The 15,108-nt window shown below is 50.6% G+C and overlaps 1 protein-coding gene across 3 annotated transcripts in view; it reads left to right on the top strand.

The window, feature by feature from the left end:
* NIPAL3 (NIPA like domain containing 3) overlaps positions 1–15,108 on the top strand; it is a 39,445-nt gene that overhangs the window by 13,959 nt on the left and 10,378 nt on the right. For all 3 annotated transcript variants that reach the window (XM_006777539.2, XM_006777538.2, XM_015557253.1), the window contains exons 5-10: positions 416–475; positions 2,361–2,506; positions 6,221–6,317; positions 9,996–10,131; positions 12,077–12,165; positions 14,109–14,172. In XM_006777539.2, coding sequence (XP_006777602.1) covers positions 416–475; positions 2,361–2,506; positions 6,221–6,317; positions 9,996–10,131; positions 12,077–12,165; positions 14,109–14,172 — 592 coding nt within the window. The remainder of the gene's footprint in view (positions 1–415; positions 476–2,360; positions 2,507–6,220; positions 6,318–9,995; positions 10,132–12,076; positions 12,166–14,108; positions 14,173–15,108) is intronic.

The following is a 15,108-nucleotide window of genomic DNA, read 5'->3' as shown; positions in this document are numbered from 1 at the left end:
TGGTCCTGGGTTCGAGGCTAGCCTGCGCCTATCAGCTGTGTGGCCTTGCGTGGGTCTTCAATGTCCTTGTTTTTCAAATGGGAATAACAGCAGACCCCACCTCAAAGAGTGAACGTACCAGAAATAACTGTAGTCAATTGCCTGTCGCCCAGCAAGTCCTCAACACACGGTGCTCCCGGGCGTGTAGGAAATCCTCAGGAAGGCCCAGAGAGGAGCCTCCCTTTCCGAGAGGGACCCACAGGGAGACCAGAAGGGGCTGAGCTCTTGGGAGCATGCGTGAGAGGACAGGAAGGACCAGGCTCCAACGCACGCAGATGTGCCAACCCCGTGGGCATGGGCGAAGGGACTCCTTGTGACTGACGGATGGCACCTCATTCTCTTTTCCCTGTGCTTTCTGTCTGTCTGTCTGTTTTAGCGAGCGCCATCATAGGAATCATATTCATCAAGGAAAAGTGGAAACCTAAAGACTTCCTGAGTAAGTGCACCGATCGGAGCCCCTGTCCCTAATTGTGTGCTTGTCCTTTCCTCGTTATAACGCCAGCTCTCGGCAGTTAGAGGCCGTCTGTTCCCAGTGTGGGTCTATATTCCACTCTCATCGGGAGAGCTGGGATTTTCATCAGGCTCCCAAACCATTCAAAAATCAGGGTTGATTGAGCACCTGCTGTTGGGACTGTAGGAAGCCAGAGGAAGGGCGCCCTCGTTCCCTCCCTGCGTTCTAAAGCAGCGGCACGTAAACACGGCGGGGGGGCAGACACCGGAGATCAGCTGGTGCGCTTTATCACCAACAAACACTAAATCGGAGCACGCAGCGTAGGGGTGCCGCCAAACAGACATCCTCCCCGTGTCCCCCCAACTAGACCCTGGGCCGGTCTCCCAAGAAGACATTTGAGTTTGCAGAACAGAACACCTCCCCAGAATTATAGCCTCACACAGTCTGGGGCAGAAAAGGAAGGAACAAGAAACCTCAAAACCTGGGGGCATAAATTCTTTTGATAGATTGGCCCCACTCAGTTAAATGCAGACAATGGGGCAAGAGACTGAAGTGTCTGTCCAGTGGAGTTCTCCCCACATGGAAACCCAGGGAGTGGGGAAGATGTGTTCCCCTAAGATACCTACTAAGTGCCACACTCTGTTGCAGGGGCCAGGGATACAGCAGTAGGACAGACAGGGTTCCTCTGTGAATGGAGATTACATTCGTGTGTGTGTGTGTGTGTGTTGGTGGGGAGGACATACAATAAACAAATGAACAACTAAATAAACAAAATATTTCTAAATCTCAGTGAGCACTTCGGAGAAAATCGTATGCTTCTTGGTAGGCCCTGGGGAATACATTACCTAGTCTGGTCAGGGTTAGATTCTCCGAAGAGGAGAATTTTCAGCCCAAACCTAAAGTGATACTAAGGAGACTACTATGCCAAGTTTGTGAGCAGAGTGTTCCGTGTAGAGGGAGCAGCAGGTACAAAGGCCCTGGGGTAGGAGAAAGCTTGGTGTGTCCAGTATTGGCGAGGCCAGTGGTGGAGAGTGATGAGTAAAGTGGGAAGGAGGACATGAGAGCAAGGAGGCATGGAGGACTGGATGATGTCCGGCCTTATAAGCTGTGCTAAGGAGTTCAGGAGTGACATGATGGTGGCACCCGAAATGCCCATCAACAGTAGAATGGACACACTGTGTCCTATTCACACAGTGGACCGGAGAGCGAAGGAAGTACCACTACACGTACAATACAGATGAAGCTCACAGGCTTCTGGTGTGAGCACAGACACAAGAGAATATACCGTATGAACCCATTTAGGTAAAGAACAAACCAGGCACTCTAGATGCTGGTAGAAGTCAAAGTGTTTCCCTGGGGGTGGGGTCCAGTGTTTGGGAGGGGACACACGTGAAGATTTGGGGGTCCTGTGAAGGTTCCCTTTTGGATCTGGGTGCTGGTTATATGGGTGTGCTCACTCTGTAACAATTCATTGAGCATTTTGGGGGGATTAATCCTCACAGGATATTTTTCCCATTGATAGAGAGTGGAAGGAAGTGAGGGGCGAGGGGGAGAGAGAGAGAGAAACATCGATGTGAGAGAGATACATCGATTGGTTGCCTCCCGCACAAGCCCTGACGTGCGGCCAGGGATCAAACCTGCAACCCCTCGGTACACAGGCCGATGCTCTATCCACTGAGCCACACCAGCCAGCCCCATCGAGCCCCTTTTTGTATGCATGCTACACCTCATTAAAAAAAAATAAGATCATCTCTTTTTTAAATAAAGAAAACCCCACAGTATAAACTATGCCAGGTCAGCTGTGCTGCCCCAGACCCTGGCCGGGGCCTGTGCCTGCTGTGAGCCCTTGACAGCCTCCCCTTCCCCGCAGGGCGCTACGTCTTGTCCTTTGTCGGCTGCGGTTTGGCCATTGTGGGCACCTACTTGCTGGTGACATTCGCACCCAACAGCCACGAGAAGATGACGGGCGAGAACATCACCAGGCACCTCGTGAGCTGGCCTTTCCTCTTGTACATGGTAAGAGAAGCCTGGTCCTTCCACCTGAAGCACTGGCGGGGGGGACCGCGTCTTAGAAACCAGAAGCCTGAGGGCCCAGCGATAGGGTGTTCATGTGAATCGTGACGCATTCCACAGCCCTGAAGAGGGTACACAGTCCACGGGGAGGTGCTTTCTTCGCTGAGGTCCTGGGGAATGTCTAAAACTGCATATGGAGTGTGGTAACTTTATTCTTCAGAGGTATTTGTGGGTATGCACACCTAATCTATATATATAAAAGCCTAAGCGACTGTCCTATCATTCAACTGTCCAACCGGTAGCTATGACACGCACTGACCACCAGGGGGCAGACGCTCATCGCAGGAGCTGCCAATCTGCGGTGACTTGGCAGCTGTGATTCTTGGGTGACACACCTGGAACCAGAGAGGAGGGAGCCTGATTCCGGGGTGTGTCACCCGAGAACTGCCCTCTTGCAATCTGGGACCCCTCAGAGGATGTCAGAGTGCCGGCCATCCCCGCAGGCCAGGCCGAGGGACCCCACTGGTGCACGAATCTGTGCACTGGGCCTCTCGTGTATCTCTAAAAGACTAGATGCAAAAACAAGTTCCATCAGTAGTTGTCTTGAGGAGATAGAATTATGACTGAGTTTTATTTTGTCTTCGTCTGTATGTATCATCCATAATTTCTACAGGGAGCGTTTCACACTTTTATGGTAAGAAGAAAAGTTAAAAATGTTAACAATTATAACACGTTATTTACTTATTTTTGCCCAGTGTCACTGGGCAGCTGGTAGAAGCCGATAGAAACACAGCAGACACTGAAAACGTTGTCCCCTGAACGCCCAGCCAGAGCTCAGTCCTCTCTCGGCCCAGCTACATCCCGTGTTAGGTCTGCAAATAAACTAGTCAAGGAAAACATTCAAGGTGTTTGCCAAAGCTGCTGGTGTGTTCCTGCCCCCGGCCTGGCACTGTGTATCATCTCAGGTTCTCTCAACAGCCCTGTAAAGTAAGTGTTTTTCTCTCCATTTTTTGGATGAGAAAACCGGAGCTCAGGGAGGGTAGCTGACTTGCTCTGAGTCCCATGAGAGCGCAGCTGGACTCAAAGCCAGGCCTGCCTGGCCCCGGTGCCCCCATCCTTCACCATGGCTGCCAACGCCAGTGTTGACTGTGCCCTCCTGACATGGGCAGCCTGGGACCGCGCACCCCTTTTCCTCAGCTTTCCCACAGGACAGAAGAAAGGTGTCCCCAGGACGGGGGCTGTGTCACCTCCCGGCCGGCCAGCCCAGCAGTTACTTACCGGCAGGACAGAGCCGAAGACCCACCTGTGTAGGAAAAGTTTACCCTCAACACAGGCTCGAATCCATTTATACTCAAGTAATTAAATTGACACCATAATTCTACGGTCACCACCCCAAGCTTGTAAGTGGCAGAGCCAGGATTTGAACCTGGACAGTCTGGCTCACAGTCTGGCTCCAGGGCCCACGTGCTATACCGCTAGGCTACGCTGCCTGAGGCCAGGAGGCCACAATGTCCGGCGGTGTGGCCTTGGCCCAGTCACTGAACCGGAAGCCCCGTCTCCTTCTCTAAACGGGCGGAGTCGCTGGCCCTGGGCTGCTTGTTGGGAGAGGAACACGATGCCCCGGGGCGGTTCAGATGATCTCCTTTCACCGTGACCGAGACAGTGCTGCCAGCTAGAGAGATGCAGCCACGTCAAATCGATAAATATTTCTGAGAGTCTGTTAGGTGCCAGACACTGCGGGTTAAAAAACAGTACATGAGACACGCCCACAGAACCCCTGGTCTGCCCAGAGGCACCCACTCACGCACGGCCCTCTCACGAGAGACCACTGCGTGCCGTTCCAGCTTGCGTTTAGGCTTCGGGAAGATCGGCCGAAAAGTGGGCCCCCCTGCGTGCATGCACAATGGCTGGGGATGCTCAATAACTCTCTCCATCTGCTGGATGGGCTGTTCTGGAGCCATTACAGCTAATTATGACAACTTCATAAAACATGAACATTGTTGATGGTAACCAAAAGCAGCCGGTACAGAACTGTGCGTTGACTGTGATGACAAGTAGGTAAAATATGTATTCACTGTGACAAAAACAGGAAGACACAGGAAAATGAGAACAGCTGTGTTTTGCGGTCTCTCATGATGAGGAATTTTCTAAAAATTTTTCTCTTCAAAATGCCCATGAATGTATCTGCATCGGTTTTTATAACAAATAAACTCCGGTAGGAGGTTGGGGTAGGCCAATGGAGCCGAGCCATTGTCGGATTTTTCTGCTTTAGTTTTGCTGGGTGCTGGGGCTGGCTTTGCCTCTTGGGGAAGTACTGCCCAATGTCTGAGCCTTTGAGGAGTAGGAAGGACAAGTTGTTAATCCAAGATGGGGGAACTTATCAAGCTTTCGATTTGCCATTGCCTAATAGTAAGAGTCTACTAAATGCCAGACATTGTGGCCTCCTGGCCTCGGGGACTGTAGCCTAAGCAGTACAGCACGTGGGCCCTGGAGCCAGACTTTAAGTTAGACTGTCCAAGTTCAAATCCTGGCTCTGCCATTTACAAGCTTGGGGTGGTGACCTTACCATAATTCAATTATGGTGTCAATTTAATTACTTGAGTATAAATAAAATGGTGAGAGTGGTCTCTGGCTTATTTCTGTGTTCATTAAGTGAACCTGCAATAATACATGTAAGATAAGAATTATCATCCCTATTTCACAGAGGAGGTAACTGAGGTTTAGAGAAGTGACTTGCCCAAGGTCACACCGCTAGTTCAGAAGCAGATCCCAGGTCAAACCAGGGCCTCCCTGACTCGTGTCCTCTTCTTTCTTTTCTTTTCTTTTAAAATATAGCCGTAACCAGTTTGGCCCAGCGGATAGAGTGTCAGCCTGCGGACTGAAGGGTCCCAGGTTCGATTCCGGTCAAGGGCATGTACCTGGGTTGCGGGCACATCCCCAGTAGGGAGTGTGCAAGAGGCAGCTGAATCGATGTTTCTAACTTTGTATCCCTCTCCCTCTCCCTTCCTCTCTGTAAAAAATCAATAAACATATATATTTTTTAAAATATATGTTTATTGATTTCAGAGAGGAAGGGAGAGGGAGAGAGATAGAAACAAAAGTGATGAGAGAGCATCATTGATTGGCTGCCTCCTGCAGGCTCCCTACTGGGGATCGAGCTGGCAACCGGGGCATGTGCCCTGACCTCCTGGTTCATAGGTCGATGTTCAAACACTGAGCCACGCTGGCTGGGCTAGTGTCCTGTCTTTCTACCCTACTGAGCCGCGCACATTGGAGGCTTGTCTAGGGGGCCAGGGGCGTATATACTTGTCTACTGCACCAGTGAGCTCTTCCCCGTGAGCAAGCATCCCCCTTTGAGCGACCCCCAGTTTAGTGGGGTGACTCATGGAGCAGCAAAGTGGGCGGAGACCATCTCAGCCTGATGGCTCTTGCCCATCCAAGACAGGGAGGCTGTGGGGCCAGCCCCTCACCCTCCAAGTCAGCCGTGAAGCAAACTCCTCAGTGTCGTCCAGGGATGCGAGAGTCACTCGGCGTCCCCGCCTTCCCCACAGGATCCCGTCAGTAGTTCTGGGAATGCTGGGTGTTTCAATGCCCGTTCGACCCTGAGGGTCTGTGACTCATGAAGTCAGCAGCATCACCCCAGCCCAGCCCCCCAGGGCCTCCTGGTCTTGCCTGTCCCCGTGGCCCCCGCTGACCCTCTCTTGCTGCTTCCCGTAGCTGGTGGAGATCATCCTGTTCTGCCTGCTGCTCTACTTCTACAAGGAGAAGAACGTCAACAACATTGTGGTGATCCTGCTCTTGGTGGCGTTGCTCGGTGAGTGGGGGTCTGGGCATTGAGGTTTGCCGTCACCGAGGAGTGCCAGGAGGTCCCTGCTGGCCGGGGGCAGTTCCCCTGCGTTCCATCACCTCGCTGGCTGCGTCCCGCGTTCTTGTTCAGGTACCGAGGCTCCTAAGTGCCCGGGATGGTGCTGGAAACTGGCTACAGTGCTGCCCAGGACAGACCAGCCCTGCGGTGCCTCCATCCTGAAGAGGAGATGGCAGTAAACCAGGGGACAAATCCATTTGGGGGTGACAACTGCATGTTATAGAAGAAATGAGCAGATGGTCTTTCTCCGTTGCTGGTGGGAGTGGGGTTTTTGGGGTTCCGCTGGAATGAGCATTTCTGGAGTGCCCCCCCCCGGGGGGGGGTGAGATGTGGTAGAAAGCTTTGTTTGCGTGGAATTGCATCCCTCGGTTCCTAAAGTCCCGCTTCCCTTCATCCGGTCCTGGAAGGCGTGCAGCTGGGCTTCAGCAGAGCCAGGGTCCCGAGCTTCCGTTCTGAGCTGGGTCCGTTCAGCACCAGGCTGGTTGCAGTCCATCAGTCCCGTTGTGTGTGGGGTCCGCATGGCTGTGACCTCGGGGGCGAATGCAGGAGCGTGAGACCCCTCTCCCACCCCAGCCCGGGAGTCAAGCGCACAAGAGCGCGAACTCCTTTGTTTAGGAGCTTAAGTAGCTCAAATCTTCCCACACTTGTAGTGGCCACACCTCCTCTGGCCAGTGACCTGTTCCCGGGTATGGCTGACAGACAAGCACCTTCCCTATCTCACCCAGCCTTCCCTGGGCGTGTGTCCATTCTCGCCCTGTCCAGGCCCTTCTCCCGGTGGTCGGCGGGGAAGGGACCTGGGCAGTGTTAACCCGCCGCTTCCTGGCCAGGCTGCACAAATGAAGGCCTGTGGTATTTGGCCTTCCCTTTGCTCCTTTCCTGTTAATTAATAACTAGGTTCCTTACACCGGTATCAGAAGACGAGTGTCAGGAGGGTTGGGAGGTTACGGCACAGAGGGCAGAGGTGAGGCAGGTTTCAACCACTGAATCCTGTGGGGTCCACGCAAAACCACTCAGAGCTTAGGAAGTACTTGTGTGTTCAAAGGCAAGAACTGATTTTGCTCTTTTTTTCCTTTCCTCTTAGAGCAGTGGTTCTCAACCTTCCTAACGCCGCGACCCTTTAATACAGTTCCCATGTTGTGGTAACCCCCAACCATAAAATTATTTTCGTGGCTACTTCATAACTGTAATTTTGCTACTGTTATGAATCCTAATGTAAATACCTGATATGCAGTATGTATTTTCATTGTTACAAATGAACATAATTAAAGCATAGTGATTAATCACAAAAACAATATGTAATTAAATATGTGTTTTCCAATGGTCTTAGGCGACCCCTGTGAAAGGGGTTGCGACCCACAGGTTGAGAGCCGCTATCTTAGAGGAACGGGTGCCATGGGGGAAGCGGTTCCTACATCAGCTCGGGGCAAGGCGCTAACCCGCACAGTGTTTGGTCACTCACTGGAGCTTTGATGAACACCTGTGCTTCCCGGGGAAGGAGGGGGTGGGGGAACCCTGCTGCTCCTCCCGGTCACTCTCCCTGATGAAGCCGCACTGTCCTCCGACACTGGGCGTAAGAGAACACCCAGATCTGGGGGGCGAGGGGATGGGGGGGAGGGGGCAGAGGGGCGACTCAGTGAGACAAGCGCAAGTGCCCACACCTGTTGTTTCCCTTCTGTCTTTCCCAGGGCGGGCCCCCACTCCAGGGACACACAGAGGTGCCACCACAAGACAGGGTTGATTATTCTGATTTTTCTAAAAACAGTTTTATGGAGCTATGATTCACACACCAGAAAGTTCACCTGTTTAAAGTACACGATTCAGTGGCTTTTCGTGTATTCACAGAGTTATGCAACTGTCGTAATCACATTTCAAACTTCTTCAAACATTTCCCAGAGATGCCCTGACCCATTAGCGGCAGTCCCATTCCCTCCTCCTCCTCCCAGCCCCTGGCTGACCTCTGGCTCCCCTTCTGCCTATGGACTTGGCTTTCCGGGTGAACCATAGAAATGGAATCATACACTGTGCAGCTTTCCGTGACTGGCTCCTTTCACTGAGCGTGATGTGTTAGGGCCCATCCGTGTTATAACGTGTGTCGGGGGTCCATCTCTTGAGGACTTTGTTTAAAACGTGGATCGGAAGGTCGTGGCCCCAGAACGTTTTCTCCTGCTGAGTAGGAAGGCCGGAAGGTCCCGAGGCCCGTCGGCCACTCTCCTCTGTCCCCTTCTCCCTCACAAGGGCAGCCTGGTGAAGGCTGTCGTAACTGGCGGGGGTGTTTGAAAACCAGTCTGTGGACCGAGGGGCCCAGAAGCCGCGTGTGCGATGGGCAGGAGAAGGCAGGATGAGCAGAAGCTGAGGCAGCTAGGAAGGCAGAGCATCTCGGCCAGAATAAGGGGCTCCATTTGCACCCTAGGTGGGGGAGGTTTCTTTTACCTCCTGCTTTCACCGGGGGACCTGACAGGTTCAGCTTAGGAGTCATTTCTGCACCAGCAATAGTCTCCATGATGAGGTGAGCAAGGGGTCCCCCAGGGCTGGGAGAAGAACATATTAGAACTTATCCTTATCTCCACCTTTTCAGTGGTATTTCCTGCACATGTTTCATAATGTACACACATATAAGCGTTTCATAATGTACATACATATTCACAGTGTTGCATGACTATTGTTGTAGAATAATAAGCACATGTATATTGGAAAAGCATGTGCATATGCATTGAGGGTACGGTTCTGAAACATTGGGGGACCTTTGTCCGAAGACATGTTTTTAAAAAGAACTCTTTACACATGACATGTTTTTCTTGTGGTTGCCATGAGGATGATACTCAGAAGAAGTTCATTTAGCTCGGCCGGTGTGGTTCAGTGGTTGAGCATCGACCTATGAACCCAGAGGTCACGGTTTGATTCCTGGTCAGGGCACATGCCCAGGTTGTGGGCTCGATCCCCAGCAGGGGGCATCCAGGAGGCAGCCGATCAATGATTCTCTATATTGAAGAGAAAAAAAAAGGAAGTTCATTTATCCATTCAAAGATGGTTCAGGCCTTCCACTGTGTTCCAGACACAGAGACCTGAACTCATTGCTCTTAGGGGTGTAGAAGTGACGCTTGGAAATACTTGTCAAGGCTTTACAGTGGGGCCTTGACTTACAAGTTTATTCGTTCCGCGACGGAACTCGTAACTCAAATTACTCATATGTCAAATCAAAAGTGAACAAGTGAGACACGTGATTCTGGGCTGATGTTGTGGCGTTCACTGTGACGTTCGCTGCTCCAACTAGCGGTGGGGTATCTGAAGCTGGCTCGTAACCCGAATTTTAGCTCGCAACTCAAAGCAAAAAATCAGACGAGAGACGGCTCGTATCTCGAAAAACTCGTTAGTCGGGACACTCGTAAGTCAAGGCTTCACTGTACTTTCCTCGCTTCTTTGATGTAGCAGCACAGACAGCAGGCAGCTCCCGGAAGAAGTCCCTGCAATCCGGGACAAACAGCGTCTTCTCACCACAGGAATCCCTGGGTTGGCCGTGCCCGGTTCCCTCCATCCTTTTCACAAGCCCTTTGGGGTTACAAACTGACTGTCAGGGCCTGACCCCCTCCGTGTTCCTGAGGCCCCAACACACCTGTGCTCCCCCTGCAGGCTCCATGACGGTGGTGACGGTGAAGGCCGTGGCCGGGATGCTCGTCTTGTCCATCCAGGGGAACCTGCAGCTCGACTACCCCATCTTCTACGTGATGTTCGTGTGCATGGTGGCCACGGCCATCTATCAAGCCGCGTGAGTTGCATGTTCTTTTCCTCTGTGGCTCTTCCATTTTCTGGGCCTCATTACATTGTTTCTGAAGCCGCGGGGAAGGCAGAGCATTCGGATGCAGCCTCCGCCAGGGCTTGGCACCCGCTGTGTGGAGAGCAGGGGCTGCTAATTCACTGAGCTGTCCTGCGGACGGGGCTCTGTGGCTTAAAAGACAAAGCCTGGAGTGGATGGGTTTGGCCCTCTGCCTCAAACTGTGAGAAATGCGTGATCAGAGGCAACCTCACTTACCACCTGCGCCCAGGCAGGCGTCCGTGTCAGGGACTCGGGCTGTGCCGTGCCCACAGGCACCCATTTGTCCGCTAGGTGAACAACACGAGGGTGTCATTTCCTGTCCTCAGGAAATCGCCCCCAAAGCTTCCCAAGTGGAAGAGGGAGGTGGTCGCTTCCCTCTCTACGCACAAGAATTAAGTCAAAAGCATCCGGGCTGGGGGCAGCCCGGGCCTTGTTTACATCTGAGCCTGGTGCCCCGCGTGGGCCTGGCATAAGCTGACCATGCTGTGTGGACAGGAGGGTGAGCTGCACGGGTTTCAGTGTGACATGTGAGGCTGCTTCTCCAGCGGCCTGGCTCCCTGTCCACCGGCGTGGCCTCGAGGGATTGTGGGAGTGACTAATGTCCAGGGTAAGCCAGCTCTACTCTCACTGATTCCACGTGAATTCATTTCATCCCACAACACCCCATTCCGGCAGATGATAGTCAAGGCCGAGGTTAAAAGGCCAGGAAGTGGTGGAGCTGAGGTTTGAACCCAGGCACCCTGCTCCCTGCCCACAGCCCTTACCCCTCTGCTCTCCCGGCTCCCCTCAGCTTCCCTAAGATGCAGATTCTCTGTCTGCAAGTGAGAGTAACAGTCCCTACCTGAGAGAATCACAGGAAGCTCTCTCCACCGAGGATAACGTCCCTTACATATCAGCTCTGATGGTCAGTATTCCTATTCCTGTGTCCATTGTTTCTGTTCTTCATCCGACTGTAGAGTCTGGTCCTCACCTCTGAGGCCCTGCCAAGTGCCGGGCTCTGTGCCCAGCGCTCCAGGGGTTACAAGGACGGATTGGATGCCCCGCCCACCTCTGGGAGCTTCTCCCTCACCCAGTCAGCCAGATGCACCAAGGGCCTAGTGTGTGCGAGGCCCGTGCAGGCCCTTCCACACACACAGACAAGGAGCAACAGCCACTGTCCTCCAATTCACTGGGGGCAGCCTGGTAAACATGATGTGGGAAGTATGTTATGGTGTAAGCAGATGAATAACTAAAATAGTACACAGAGAACAAAGAATAGATCCTAAAACAATGGCAGTTTTATCCTAGACAGAGAGGTTAGGAATCATTCCAATTTCCCCTCTTTTTCCTATAAACAGTGGTTAGCAAAAGTCAGTTTACAGTTGTGTGTATGGAAAAAAGACATGTAGGTTATGATTATAATATAAGAATGAACTGTCCCATACTCACAGTGATAAGCCTACCTTTGCCCACCCCTGTATATTACAGTGATCACATTAGTTTTTAATTAAGAAGAAATTTTGTTTAAAAAAAAATAGTTAACAAGACAGAATGTCACAAGTGAATAGAGTTTCTTGGAGTGTTAACGCCACCAGAAATGGTTCTTGTTAGTGGGGTGGGGGCTCGGGGGGGCCCAGGCGTGAGGGGAAGGGCATTTCCAATAACAAGAACCACGTGGTCAAAGGTGTGAGCGGGGAAGGCACGGCCCTCTTGGGGGACGGGGATGGGCCTCCGGTTATGAATCTGGGGAGGAAGAGGAGCAAAGCAGGGGCCTCAGACCTAGAGACACACAGACGGCTTCTTTACAAACCCAGGGATGCATCATCTTCATACTTCAGACCACGGCTGCTGCCACCAGCTTTCACCAGCCTTTCCGACACTCCCACAGCCCACTGACCAGAGTGCTTTTGTATTGCAGGTTTTTAAGTCAAGCCTCACAGATGTACGACTCCTCTTTGATTGCTAGCGTGGGCTACATTCTGTCCACAACCATCGCCATCACAGCCGGTAAGTGTTGCCGGTTGCTAGGTTTCTGTCTCCTGCCTTAGCAGCAGGGATAGTACCCCAGTGTGGAGGGAGGGGGCTCCTCCTTGGTCCAAAGGCCAATTCCATTGACTCATTCTGCCCACGGAAAAAGTGTAGGATTTAGCCCTGGCTGGGTGGCTCAGGTGGTTGGAGCGTTGTCCCATACACAGAAGGTTGCAGGTTCAATTCCTGGTCAGGGCACATACCTAGATTGTGGGTTCAATCCCCTATCAGAGTGAGAAGGGGCGGCAACCCTCCATGTTTCTCTCTCTCTCTCTTCCTCCCTCTCTCCCTAAAATCAATAAAAGCATATCCTCTGGTGAGATTTAAAAAGAGAAGAAGAAGAAAATACAGGATTTAGAGCCAGAAAGACCTGGGTTTGCATGCCAGCATAGACACAGAGCTGTGTGGCTCTGGGAAAAATCACTTAACCTCTCTGTGCCTAAGTTCTACATTCATAAAATAGAAGTAACAACACTTACCTCCTGAAATTGAAATATGCACAATCCAAATGCCCCCTACTTTATAGAGTTTATGCAAGGCTTCTTTAACAATTTTTGCCATCATCGGCTAGCGCCACAGCCTCCATTGGACAAGAAACCACAAATTTCTTCTATATAAATTTTGGAGATTGTGAATATATGAAGCATCTGCAACATAATAGGAACTCAATCAACGACGATATTGAGATGATGATGATTATATTCTTCTTTTCTTCTACTCTACCCCTAATTTTTTTTTTTTCTTTCTGTGGTGGCTTTAGAGGCTGCAAGCATGTTAGAGTTTTTTTGTTTTTGTTTTTAGTCCTCACTCAAGGAAGTGTTTTTATTAATTTGAGAGAGAGAGAGGATGGTGGGGGGGGAGTAGAGAGAGAAACATCGATTGGTTGCCTCCTGATGCACCCCAACCAGGATATAACCTGCAGCCTAGGTATATGCCCTGACCAAGAATTGAACCTGCAGTCTTTTGGTACATGAGACAATCTCCAACCAACTGGTCACACTGGCCAGGAAAGGGTTTGTTTGTTTTTAAGTGGCAATAGCAACTAAAATCTTCAGAGTTAGCCCTGGCCGGTTTGGCTCAGTGGGTAGAGCATCGGCCTGTGGAGTGAAGAGTCCTAGGTTTGATTCCAATCAAGGGCATGTACCTTGGTTGCGGGCACATTCCCAGTAGGGGGTGTGCAGGAGGCAGCTGATCGATGTTTCTCATCAATGTTTCTAACTCTCTATCCCTCTCTTCCTCTCTGTAAAAAAATCAATAAAGTACATTTAAAAAAATAAAAATAATAAAATCTTCAGAGTTAAAAAAGGCCAGTAAGAACCAGTGTGGCCCAGCTGGTGTGGCTCAGTGATTGAGCATTGACCCATGAACCAAGAGTTCATTGGTTTGATTTCCGGTCAGGGCACATTCCCAGGTTGTGGGCTCGATCCCCAGTGTGGGCCATGCAGGAGACTGCTGATCAATGATCCTCTCTCATCGTTGATGTTTCTATCTCTCCTTCTCCCTTCCTCTCTGAAATCAATAAAAAAAAATTTTTAATATGTTAAAAAATAAAGATGGGGAAGAGGAGCATGTGGAAACTGGTAAATATGGTCTGTAGCTTAGTTCGTAGTTCCTGGTATTGTTTCATTGAGAGGAGTTGGGGGGAGGGTACATGGAAACCTTGCACTATCTTTGTGGGTCTAGTATTGTCTCAAAATACAAAGTTAAAAAATGATGGAGATAAGAGGGGCATCGAATGGGGAAAAAGAAGACAATCTGTTCCCTGGAGTGGCTTTAATTCGGTTCTCCTAATATTTTACTAGGTGCGGTCATCATCATGTTTTGATCGCTTTGGTTTCCTACAGGGAAGAGAGCTTAGCCAAATCCCAGGCAAGTGGGTGATCTGAAAACAGCTCACACGCATTTTGCGTTATTTGCTGCAGGCGCAGTATTTTACCTGGACTTCATCGGGGAGGACGCGCTGCACATCTGCATGTTTGCACTGGGGTGAGTCCCGGCCTCCTCTCTGGCCCCAGGGCCTTGCGTGCACAGCTCCAGGCAGGTCGCCTTTCTCCCTTTATAGCTTCAGCCTCTCGGGCATTCCCTGAGGCCGGGCAATCCCTGAGGCCGGGCAATCCCTGAGGGCTGGGCAATCCCTGAGGCTGGGCATTCCCTGAGGGCTGGGCATTCCCTGAGGGCTGGGCAATCCCTGAGGGCCAGAGCGGCAGGGACTGGCGCTCTCTCCCCAGAGGTGAGCACTTTCCTCCCCGAGGGCTTCATTTCCTCCCCTTTCTTCTCTGTTGGGCTTTCATCTCCCTGTCCTTTCTAAAAACCACATTTTAACACATGAAAGGCCTGGCAACTTGACCTCAGATCAAAGAAATACATATTGAAGCTACATGAGATGCCATCATTTTGCAAAAATTAATAGGATTGATAATATTTCACGTTGGCCAGAGGATGAGGAGACTGTGGGAAGCTCTTTAATGTGGGAGAGGACAATTTGGCCATATCAATAAAAATTTTAAATGAGCATATTTTTGATGTAGCATTTCATTTCTAATTTATTTTGGGAAAATAATTGAAATGGGACACAAAAACACATTAATTTTAAAATCAATGGTATAAGCAAATAATTGGAAGCAACCTAAATGCCCAGCAGTAGAAACAGATTAAATTATAATATATTCATGTAATAAAGTACCACGGTGCCATTTTGAAAAATTGACGTCAGTCTATAGGTACTGACATAGAACCATGTCTAGGATACATTAGATGAAAAAAGTTACTTTTTTTTTTAATGTATAGTCTAGTCCAGTGATGGCGAACCTTTTGAGCTCGGCGTGTCAGCATTTTGAAAAAAACCTAACTTAACTCTAATGCCATGTCACATATAGAAATTTTTTGATCTTTGCAACCATAGTAAAACAAAGATTTATATTT

The sequence above is a fragment of the Myotis davidii genome, unplaced genomic scaffold, assembly GCF_000327345.1.
Source record: "Myotis davidii unplaced genomic scaffold, ASM32734v1 scaffold149, whole genome shotgun sequence".
Taxonomy (NCBI): Eukaryota; Metazoa; Chordata; class Mammalia; order Chiroptera; family Vespertilionidae; genus Myotis; species Myotis davidii.
The sequence above is the reverse complement of the archived record's forward strand: the minus strand, read 5'-3'. Positions and strand labels throughout refer to the sequence as shown.